The 12,021-nt window shown below is 48.5% G+C and overlaps 1 protein-coding gene across 2 annotated transcripts in view; it reads right to left on the bottom strand.

The window, feature by feature from the left end:
- Positions 1-11,699, bottom strand: part of SRGAP3 (SLIT-ROBO Rho GTPase activating protein 3) — a 116,305-nt gene extending 104,606 nt beyond the window's left edge. Inside the window, exon 1 of one of the 2 annotated variants that reach the window (XM_061362500.1) lies at positions 11,527-11,699. In XM_061362500.1, the coding sequence (XP_061218484.1) occupies positions 11,527-11,593 (67 nt within the window). In that variant the 5' untranslated portion in view covers positions 11,594-11,699. The remainder of the gene's footprint in view (positions 1-11,526) is intronic. The other variant, XM_061362502.1, reaches the window with a different exon arrangement.
- Positions 11,700-12,021: the final 322 nt, after the last annotated feature.

Below are 12,021 nucleotides of genomic sequence, written 5' to 3'. Positions count from 1 at the left end.
AAGTTACAGTATTTCTGTACAACACTACAATAACTCACATTTCCCTACCCATGCTGGATGCCATCTTGTTTTCTCTGGGAGCCACAGTACATCCTCAAAATGTGAAGTCATGCATTACATGTACCATGGTGGTGAAGATACACCTGTTTCTGCATCACAGACAGAGGAAGACATCATCCTGCCCTGAGGAGCAGATATCCCCACTTGAAAACAGGAAGTGGCAGTTGAGTTGAGCAAATAGGCAGGAGGTGGCCAGGGACCTCGACCACACTTATCACCACAGATCAGCCGATCACACAGCTTTTTAGACCTCACAACACAAGCAAGCTTCAAACAGACAGAAAGGAATCACACAGCACACACACTACCCAATTGCTGTGGCAGCACAGAGGACATGTCCAACCAAAGCAGTCTCTGGTCCTGAGACACAGAGTTCAAGCACTTGACTTTTGTTCCTACTCCTAACTACTGCCCTCTTGTCTCCATGCCTCTGCATCATCCTGCCAGCCAAACAGGCAGAACGCTCCTGCCTGCCTCTGGAAACACTGGGAAAATAAAATCATTTCAAACAGTTTGAAACCATCATATGGGTATTTACAGAAATGCCAGAGTTACCTAACCCAGCATTTTGAACATTGCTTTGATGCTGCAAGGGAAACTATAATGTATCCAGTCAATTGTGTAATGCTCTACATGGGGATAGAAATTGGTTTCTGATCTCTGTAGCAATCACATTCCACCCTGAAGCATGATATTCGATTGTGCTGACCTCAGCATGCTTAACTGTACATAGTATTGACTGTAAAAGTACTCAGCCCTTTTGAAAATGTGCCCATCTCCAACAAGAAACAATCATCAGGCAACACCGCAAAACAAAAATACATCATGATATTCCAGCCTGTACTTGATAGAGTGTAACCATACTAAGCAATAATGTGCAAACAACTTCCTATCAAAGTAGTTAGCATCCTCTTGCACACTACATTACTGCTGAAGTAACTCAGTGTGACAACCAACAGGTCTTTTATCCACAGTAAGAGACATACTACAGGAGGTGCCTTTGCCAGATATCCCACCAGTGCTGGTTTCGGAGGGGTGAATACAGACAGGCTTCAGTCACTGTGGTATGAAAAGGAAGGTGAAGAATTCACCGTGACTCTTTTCTAACCTTGCAACATACATTGTGTGATTCCTCATGCAAGCAGGGACTTCAGCACATCATCTCAGAGGCATGAAGCACTACACACCAAGGTCAACGGAAGACCTCACCCGTTCAAGAGGGCCTTCCCTCAGTGCCATGCTCAACAGCAGCAGAGTCTTGTTTTCAAACAAAACTATCTTTCGGCCAGAGCAGGACTTTCTCACTCCTTAATGGTCATTTAGTGCATGCTGTCCTTTTGAGGGAGTTAGCACATCTTCCTATGCAACAGAGGAGTGAAAACCTACAATAACATTTTCTAAGAAGGCCTAAAACTTCTTCATCAACCAGCAGCTTATCTCCTTCCAGTGGAGGTCACTGCTGGTTAGTGGTCCGCAGCATCCTTCTAGAGATGCCATTGAACAGACATCCCAATCCGGCTCACAAGGTCTGGAGACACAACTTCACAACAACCACAGGTCATCTGCTGCAACATCAGGGTGAATCTGGAGTAACTAATCAGCTTTTGAGGGCAAACAAGAACAGAGATGGGGGGAGGGAAGTTAAGAAAAAGCTAAGCATACTCTCTGCTTATCGGAGGGTAATCTTGCAAACAGTATTTCTTCCTTCCCTAACTGACCAGCTCAACACCGTGTCTTTTGATACTCTCAAACAGCTTTAGTGTATCACTTCCCACTAAGGACACAAAGCAGCTTGCAACAAGGTCAACAGCACTGTTTTCATCTTGTCCTAGGCTACACACAGCCCCCAGTTTCACACTATGTTCCCACTCCATGACTAAATTCCCAAACTGGACTTGCCTGCGCAAGGCTTCGCCTCCTGATCATCACTGCCTAAGGATGCAACTCTGATCTTCAAGCTCGCTTGCAGCTTTAATCCTGCCACACTGCCAATACTGTCAAATGACAGATCAAAGCCTGTACCTTTAAGATTTCACACACTAACAAGCTGTCTTGATTGAAACATCATTCAGGCTCTTCCTAAATATCAATTAACCTTTTTTCACACAAAGAAAACCTTGAACTGTCTCGAGAGCCTTTGCCAACACAAAAGCTTTAGACTGCAATACAGTTTGATCTCTAATTCTTACTCTCTTAAGAGTTCTTCTGTAATCTGTGATTAAATTATAGCATCAGTTTAATTTCCATGAAGTAAATAGAAAAGTAGGGGGATGCAGACTGCTACCCAAAACCTAGTTTGCTTAAAGCCATTAGATCACTAACACTGGACAGAAAGTCCCACCTATTGCAGTAGAGCCTTGTCTGACCCAGAAGCTTTGAACATCACCATCAACATAAAGAATAACTCACTGCTGGGAGTTCTCTCAGATCTCAGCCGCTGGCAGACTCTACAGTTACACATAAGCTTTCCTGAAAAGCATTTAGTTGACCTGAGTATACCTTCCACTGTGTTTTAAGGAGGAATTCTAGTCACCTCGGGCAGTGGGGAAGCATTTTCATTCTACAGCAAGGGGCTTTACTCCCATGAAACAATTATTGATTAACCAGTGCATTTGACAGAGAGATATGTTGGATGCACACAAGGCCAGCAACCTAACATGATCTAACTGGTGATCTTGAGCTAAGAATCCTGCTCTGGAGGTCTTCTTCTCTTAACCAGATGTTCCATGTAGCAGACCATTGCCTCAGGCTCTAGCCACTCCACAGAACACCCTCAAGACCACAGACAATAATCCAAACAAAATAAAGTTAATCGATGCTATAACATCTAAAAGGAAAACAATCTTTGGGGCTCTTCCATGGTGAAAGGGAAGACACTGTTTCATGAAGTCCCTGACAGGGACTTCTCTTGTGGGCCTTCAGTGAGTGACAGTGCTCAACAAAGTTGGAGTTCAGAGGTGAATTTGGTCCAACAGATGGAGAAAGGCAGTGGAAAAAACCTGGCTCCCTTCTCTCTAAATGGGAATCACTGAAGCCAGACCCCTGTCTCCTGATCTCTGGTCAGTTACAGCTTTGTATCCTACTTTCATTTTCAAATATTTACTCTCACAATACAAGCCAGACAGCAAAACACCACTGAGTTTCACCTAATCACTAAAGGTAGCTTTGCTATCTGGATAACAACCAAAGCCAAGAGCCATTTGGATGAAATCCTTGCCCTAAAGTCATAGGCGTTCCCACGAGCAGTCGCCCAAAGAGCAGCATCCCCTCTTCTCTATTTCACAGACAGGCCACCGAGGCTCAGAGTCCTGGAGGGACAGAGCTAAAAAAAACCAGGGATGCTCAACTAAGGAGCAGCCTCTTTCCCCATCTGTCTGATAGAGACACAAGCAAGAAGCTGTGGACAATTTAACTCCCCAGTCATTCTAACAGAAGATTACTGAGCTTTCCTGCACACCTGCTGTTGCTACAAGACAAAGCAATATTTTACAGAGCTACTTTGAGAAGCAAGATGCATTAGAGTGAGTGCAATCCCTTGCCACACGACTGTTCCTCCCAAAGGCCATGGTGAGAAAGGAAAGTAAAACCTTTTTTCTTCCCCTTCTTCAAAGCTATTCTTCAGTTCTGAAGGAAAAGAGTGATAGACACTAATGTAAATCCTTCTCTGAGCTGCTGGACACAGAGGGGCCCATAACTTTCCCAAACCCTCCCGCTGCCAGACTAGCAGCCTGCAGCACCAGAAGTCTTCATGGAGAACCTCCCCCTGAATGTCAGCTGGGCTTCAGCGGTCAGGAAAGGGCATCAGTAAAGCTAGCAAACAGCTCTGTCATTCTGGAAGGCACACTGTATAAGGCAGCTCAACAGCACAAGGTGGGTAAGCAAGAGAACCTCACAGATGTAGCTTTCATGCAGTTTCCAGCTCCCTGCTCCCTCCCATCACTCCCAAGCCAGGGGTTCCCAAACTGGGGAGTCAGACCAGTACAGACACACCACTCCAAGGCCACATTCGAACAAGCACATGAGCACAAGCCACGAGGCACTGCTCTTTCCCCTGGGGCTAAATCTGGGGACCCACCTTCTAGAAGAGGCCATGGCTGGGCCAGAAGCACCAGTTTCCACTCTGGAATTAGCCCACCACACCTTTTTGCATATCTTTGTTTTTAAAACAAAGGGGAAGATTTAAACAAAGAGAATGAGTTAACACAAAAGGGATGATTTAAAACAAAGAGGATGATTTAAAAACCTCTTCGCTCCCTGCCATGGACAGGATCCTAACAGCTGCCTCCTCATTGATGAGTAATGACAACACTGGGATAAATAAAAGGCCGTATATTGCCCAGCCTGGCATGAGAGGGCTGCTGTGCTATCGATGCTGCCATTTTTCACATAAACTCTGAACCAAGCTGCTGACCACTCATGGTCATTAAGCAGTCCCACAGCATCGTGGCAGTGAGAAACACACCAGCACTATCACACCAACTCCACCCCAGCCCAGGGAAGCTGACAATGACATAAACTCCCTCAGTTCAATGTCAATACTCCACTTCCTCTCCTAAAACTGTCTGTTGCAATAAGCTGTTCAGGAGCTGCCTCTTCCCAAACCACTGCAGTTGTCTTCCAGAGGAGACAGACACCAAGATAAGTCATCTCGGGCCAGGTTTTCAGAGAAAACCTTACAAGCAGGTTCTTGGAGATGTGAACAACTTAAAGTACATGGAACAACCACAGGCACAAAGCGGGAACACCAGGAGAGGACTGGAAGCCCTAAGGAGGTCATCAGTGACAGGTACAGACCTTTAATACCACTGTCACTGCATGGGTTCACATTGTTTACTTGTTTCTGGGTCCTCCCTTGCTGCTATGATACACACCAATAAAATACAGAGGTGGGGCACAACACAATAGCTGTTAGTAAGAAATACTCATCTTTCTAAAGAGGAAGGTTTGTTGGCAGCTCAGCAAAAGCCTCATGGGATTAAATCAACTTTCCAGATTAAAGAGCCACCCAGGTTGTAAGAAAGGGAGATTACCTCATGGTAGCTTCACTGGAAAGTGGCATGAGGAGCACAACTGCACACACTGCTGTACCCCTCTCCTGCCTTGAGCCTGATGCCAGGCATTATGTGCTCGAACTGCTCCATCACCAGCTGCCTGTCAGGAGTACAGATGCCTCCGAAGTCAGTAAATGCATTTCAGGAGGTGATTGCTGTTGCTGCCATGGGTGGTGGCTTAACAGCTACTGAAACAAAGCCAATTTCAGGCAAAGAGAAAATTTAAGAGCTCAAGGGGCAAGGTTTCCCCCCACCTTCAGTGGGCCAGTAGAAGGAGAGAGTAAATCCTGCTCCTGACAGGCGCTGAAACTGTGTGCACAGAACTTAAAATACTACACCTTGCAGAGGCTTATAAATATCTGTTAAGCACCTGAAGCACATTTGGTGCTGCACTGTTAAGGCCCTTAAAACTCTTCACCTGGAACCAGGACTAGCTCAGGCCATGAGTAAGTGTTGCAAGAGGTTTTTACTGTTATCAGGGAAAAGGGTACATTGACAAATAGTGCCCAAAGACAAGCAATAGCAACCCCAGTGCCTTGGCACTCTCCAGTTCAACCTCCTGCACCAGCACCATGAGGCCGGCTCTGGTGAGGCAGTGCCTGGTGCTGCACCCACACAGCTGATGCTGAGAGCATCAGGTCATGCATCAGCTGTGTCTGACCCACAGCAAGGAACCCAAGCACACATGCACACACATCTCTGACCAGTCACCACCAGCTGGCAGCTCCTCCTTCCCACTGACCACAGAGGAGGCCCAAATCCAAGGCATTTTAGGAGGGTCGATCCCACCAGCAACTGCACAGAACCACTGATGGTTGGCTGCATGCAGGAGCCTGCTGACTCCAGTTGAACCATCCCAGCCTCCACCAAAGCACTCAGGACATTAGCTTTGCAGGAAACATCTCTAATAGATTCAATTTGTTTCCATTAGAGACTGCCAATTCATCTTTATTATGAATCACATACGTACTTTCTGCTATTCTCTGCATATGGCTGTCCCTGCACACTGAGGTCTCATGTAAAACCAGGACCACACTATCAGACACCACTGAGGAAACACAACAGATAACAGGAAGATAGCAACAAGTAAATCACCATGGGAATCAACCGAACAAGGAGCAATGCTGAGCAGTTGCTCTGAAGTCTCACAGCAGAAACTAGATCAGATCCATCAGGATCTGCTATCTGTTGCCAATGTCTCCACTGATGCCGACAGCTACACCAAGACACGCCAGCTGGCCCTTGGGTCACACTTGCCCACATTTTGCTAAGCAAAACAATTAAGCCAATGGAAATTTTATATCCATTTCTGTGATTAATATTTAGCAGTTTCCTAAACGGGTGGAACTTCTCTTTTGCACAGAACCATTTTATTAAATGGGCTGTCAAGTTTCAAGCCCTGATGCCTCTTCCAACTGCGAGCCATGCTTCCCTCCTGAGCAAGCCATAATCCCAGAAAATAATTTGGTATGGGAATTATCCCAAGATTTTCTGAGCTAAGTGGAAAGAGAGGAATAGGCAGGAGTTGATAACAGACATGAAAGAAGGAATGCAGCTACTGCAATAGAAAAAGTAAAATAAAGCTAAAAACTAATGACAAATCAATGTAAGCACACATTAGTTTTCTGTGGCCCCAGGTTTACAAGCCTTTTTAATGGTTTTATATGCTAAATGCATCAAAACTGTAATTCTATTATCAATTTACACAGCAACTAAGAGTCCTAGAAGTGCAAGAAATCATCCCTTCAGCACTATGCAGCCAGGTGCACCATTTAAAGACTACTGTTTTTAGGATCACCAGGGATGCTTTTCACCAGCCAGCCACCTGACAGCAAAAGATGCCATCGACTCACAGCAGTCTTCCTGCCAACAATAACCAAACATCACACAATGACCCAGCTTTTGCCAGAGCTAAAGAAAAGCTTCAGGAAGCAATATGAAATTAAACAGCCAACCAACATGATGCCCAATTTTCTGCAAGATTTACAACCTCGACCCTTGGATGGCTGCATCTACATAATTAACATTGGTTAGCTTTAGTGCCTTAAAGCATCAAATCACGCACCTGACAGTCATGAGGAAAAGACGTTTGTTTATTTTTCTGGCCAGATAAACCAATTAAAATTGCATGTCTGAAAACACTCGCTTTAACTCGTACATCCAAGAATCTACTGTATTCTGTATTCCGCAAGTAGCTTTAAAGTGGCAGTTGTAAATATGCAGCCACATCTTTATGGCCATTTATTTTTAATGCGACCATTCCTGTCTGCACATCTCAGACAGACAAACAAGAAAACCTGCCTCCTAAAAAGTGTCCTTAATGTTTTCTTTCTGGTACCATCAAGCAAGCATATGCTGGCAATCCTAGGGACAACTCTCTGCTGGCAGCTAAAGAAGGATGCAGATGAGAAGCAGAAGACAAGGACGGATCCACAGTGTGATAACTGACAGGAGAGACCACACCATGGGACAGTGCCTGTCAGCAATGAGTGTGTTCAGGAGGGGTGAGAGAGGTCTCCGTGCACAGGCAGATGGCAAACACTGCGGACTGCCGCAAGGACAGCCAGCCTGCAGCAGCCACGGGCAGCAATGATTCGGTATTTCCACTCCTAGAAACAGAGTGGGAGCAGCACCGACCCAAAGCCTCAGGCACCCTGCCCCACTACCAACAGTGTGTAACTATGCCCCAGCTATTAGCCCCCCCAACCCTCTGCAACATCCAACAAGAGGGTGTGCAGCAGCAGCACGCACTCAGCCCTGCGCACACGCAGCACACACCCTTTATCTCTTCAAAGCATTTCCAGGACAGCTCCTTCCCACCATGAGAAAAGCAGGCACAGTTCTCCAGGGAGGGAATAAGATAGAGCTGTTACGGCTGACAGATCACCCCTGTGCACAAAGATTACTCACCAGTTAAACTCCACTTATGCCAATCATGCACCCCCCATAAAGTGTGGGCTCATCGATTTTTTTAACTGAGGGCGCAGCACCCTGGAGCACAGGAGGTCGGGGCAGGGCTCAGTTATTGACAGGCTGCCCCTGAACCATTCAGGGCCTTTGCCCTATTCCCAACAGCCTGGGCAAGAGGGTTTTCAGCAAAACCTTCCTACAGATCAAGCATAAGCAGCATTTTTCTTTCTCCTCCCCACCACCACCACATTATTCCCAGTTGTTTGTGAGTAACTCTCTAGTAATACCTCGGCAACTAAGGGTGTATGCACTTCAGGCACTGCACATCAGTTACTGCTTTGCGACAGCCCCAGGCGCAGACACCTCACAGCTTCCCAGCTGCCCAGTGGATCAGGCTGGCCAGCACCCTGAACGCTTCCAGTCACCTCCAACATCCATCTTTTAAATGAATTTTAAATGCATCACACCTCTGCTGTGAATTCCTCTTCCACCCATGCCAGCGTGTTCCCTGGAGTTCACATCCAGGGGTTTCCAACTTTCTCCCTGCTATCTTCTTGACTACACCATGGGTCCATCCCTGTGCTGCATTCAGATTTCAAACCCACCCTCTATAACAAGACACCACTTCACATTTTCACCTTCTATCATCTTCCTACTTCAGGTATTCCTTGGCAACATTTTCTTTGTTAGTCTCACTTGTCACCGCTCCCCCTTTTTCTTTCTCCCTATTTCTTTTCCATTTTAGTCTTTCTCTGGAGATTTGGGTATCTGTCTCCATCAGGTTAGCAGGAGTTTAGATATGAATAGGATAACAACTAAATCCCTGAAGGAAATAAATGGGGTATTTGGATAATGAGGTGGCCTACATGAAATCCCTAGGTTAAGCCAAGAGAGATCAAGCTTCACAGAAGGGGAGCAGAAGTGGAGGTGGGTGTTTATGGTCACTGTCACAGCCTCAGAAGAAGGTCTAGATGATGACAAACTCTCCCCATGTTGGGTTTTGCTGATACCAACGACACACAGGTTGTATTTGCACAGGCAGTATACAACTAACCAAGGAAAAAGCCCCACTCCCCCTGCAGAGTGTCCTCGGCAGCCAGTCCAACTCGGATCCCCACCAATGTAACAACCAACCACCAACCAACGTATCACTAAACATTTCTGCCCAGTTACATTTTCTTTCACCTCTCCCATTTAGCAATGAAGCACAGGGCACGACAGACCTCTGTGCCAATTCCTCTGGACTCAGATGTTGCTAAACTGTCCAACAGTTTAGCAACACAGGAAGGTCAGAGCCACCCTGATCCCTACAGGGAGGTGAAAGTGAGGGTGACAGCTGTCAAGACACAGCCACGAGCACCAGAGCCCCTTCACCTCACACCAAGGTCACCCCAAGACCACCTTGGTCCTGCGGCAGAGCTGATGCTCCTCAGGGATGGAGCTGCCACCACCTCAAAGGTAGCGAGCAGGCAGCACACACAGACGCTGGGGTCTGACTCTGCTTGCCTTGCCCCAGCTTCAGGCGCAGTTAATCCCCAACCACATGGGAATTAACCTTTATTCACTCGAAAACACAGACCAAGTGCCCAAAACCAGAAAACAGACATTTCTGGAGGTATAATTAGGTACAGAATAGTATAAAGGAAACTATTACTGGTCCATTAGCAAACTCTGTGTTACAGCTGCCCAAAACGTGATCGCTGTGGTGCAATAAAACACCCTTCTACATAGCCCCAGCATTAACTAACATATGGAAACCATGAGGCTACAGAAGTCGGGCCAAGAATGATCATGGCAAATGAGTATTCCAGTTACAAACAACAACAAGAAAAAACACTGGCAACGTCTGCAGTGAAGCTTTTGGCACAGATCAGACCCTGTCCTGCTTCCAGCTACCCCTCTGCAGCCCCGAGCATCCAAGAAGCAGGAGCTGCGTGGCCCAGCACATCATCAAGAAGATGGAAACGTGGGGCAGGCTCCACGAATAAATGCAAATCCCCTCCCATAAAACAGAACAATACCACAGGCTAAAAGAGTATTTCATCTGCTTAACTACAGGGTGCAATAACATCAATTTGCCCAAATTACACACAAGCAGAAAGGTAATTGGCACTGAGCAGAGCATGTTGTGACTGCTACTTCACTCTTCAAAGCCAACTACAAAAGACTGAAATGCACGAAAGTAAACAATGGCACAAAATCAACAGACAGCCCCTTCCCCAAACCCCTCCATCTGGCACTGCACTGTAGCATTTCAGCAGCTACTTCTTCAAAACGATGAGACGTCATTCAGCCAAGCTCAGGCTCCAACGCGCCAAGTGACCTCTAGAGAACACAGGAAACCTGTTCTGTTTGCACACTCAAGGGTTAACTTGCAGGAAAGCTATTGTATATTTTTTCTAATTAACTCTCTCTTAACCAGAGACTTGAACATAACAAAATGGTGATCGTGTACCTGTATAAAACAGCCTTCCAAGGGGAGATTGGAGCCAATTTTATATAACAGCAAAGGGACTCGAAGGGGGCAACTCAATGAGAAGGCATTCAGTAAGCAGTTAAGTACCTTCAGCTGAAAGTGGGAAAAGGAATTGCCATCAACTAACAGGATGAGGAATTGTTGCAATGAGGAACAGATTTTCAAACTGAAGTCATCAAAAAATATCAGTTCATACAGTTTGCTACCGATACTAAAATTCCTCTTTTTGAAGTAGAGGGATGGCTACACAGACTGATTCGTTCCTGTCTGACCATACACACTCTGACACACTTGGCCTTTCACCAGGCTGCAGACATTCGTGATGTTTCAGAGAGTACCAACTTTTCCATAATGAGTCTAACTGTCATAAAAATTAATCCGGAGCCTGGTGGGTGATGCTCAGCAGTCTCAACAGACATAACCACTAACGATGCTCTTCTCCAATATTTATTAACAAGGCGGTCTGCTTCCCAAGGTCTTCATCCTGCAATAACGCTGGGACTTGCATAATAATGATTATGTCCCTTGAAGTCGCTGGGCCTGATGCGCGGCGAAGTTCCTTACGTAAGACCCGCAAGATCAATGTGCTTCCTACCGGGCGGCCCGGGCAGAGCTCACTCTGCAGACACCGGCATCTGCAGGTTCCCTCCCGCTACCACTCCCGAGCCGCCGCGCACCCCGCAGCCCCGGCGCTGCCCAGGTGGGTGCCGGCCGCAGCCTCGCACCGCTGTCCCCATTCACGGGGCACCTACTCGGTTTGGGGCTCAGTAACCAGCGACCGCGGGCGCCCCGCACGCCGAGCTCCCCGCAGGGCGATGGCACCGGCTGTGCCCGGTACCTCCGCGGAGCCGGGCGCGACGGGAGGTGCCCACGGAAGGGAAGGCACCAGGGGCAACGACAAGGGGAGGGCAGGGCGGTGCAGGCCCCGCAGCCAGGGCCGGCCGCCGCCCGCCCCGCCCCGCACACAAAGGCGGGCACCGCATCCGTGCCCCGCCGCCCGCCCCGCAATGCAGCGGCCGCGCTCCGCACCTTTGACTTGCGCCTCGTAGTCGGCGATGATCTCTTTGTCCTTCTTGAACCTGCCCTGCGATGACATCTTGCGGGGGGGCGCGGGCTCCGCCGGGACACCCGCTCCGCCGCTCCGCGTACCGCCGACCCCGCCGCCTCACCCGGCCGCGGCCCCGCCGCCGCCCGCGGCTGCCTTCATTGGCGGTGCCGGGGACACAGCGCTCCGCACACAGCGCGGCGAGAGCCGCGGCGCCACCGGCCCCCGAGCCGAGCCCAGCCGCGCTCCGCCGCCAGCCGAGGCGGGGCCCTGCCGCCGATCCCGCGCTCAGGTTGCGCGCTGGGCGAGGCGGGGCCGCCGTAAGGGGCGGGGCGGGACTGGGCGGGACTGGGCGGGACGCGCGTCCCCGCGCCCCTTCCAGTCCCTCCCGGCGGGGACCGGTCGCTGTGGGCGCGGTGCCCCTCGGGGAGGGCCGGTGGTGGGAAAGGGGGTGCAGAAGGCTCCGTCGAGGGAGGGAG

This window comes from Neopsephotus bourkii, unplaced genomic scaffold (genome assembly GCF_033783945.1).
Source record: "Neopsephotus bourkii isolate Nb327-2 ecotype Australia unplaced genomic scaffold, CSIRO-AGI_Nbou_v1 NB_1120, whole genome shotgun sequence".
NCBI lineage: Eukaryota > Metazoa > Chordata > Aves > Psittaciformes > Psittacidae > Neopsephotus > Neopsephotus bourkii.
Note: the sequence above shows the minus strand (reverse complement) of the source record. Positions and strands in the feature narration are given on the sequence as shown.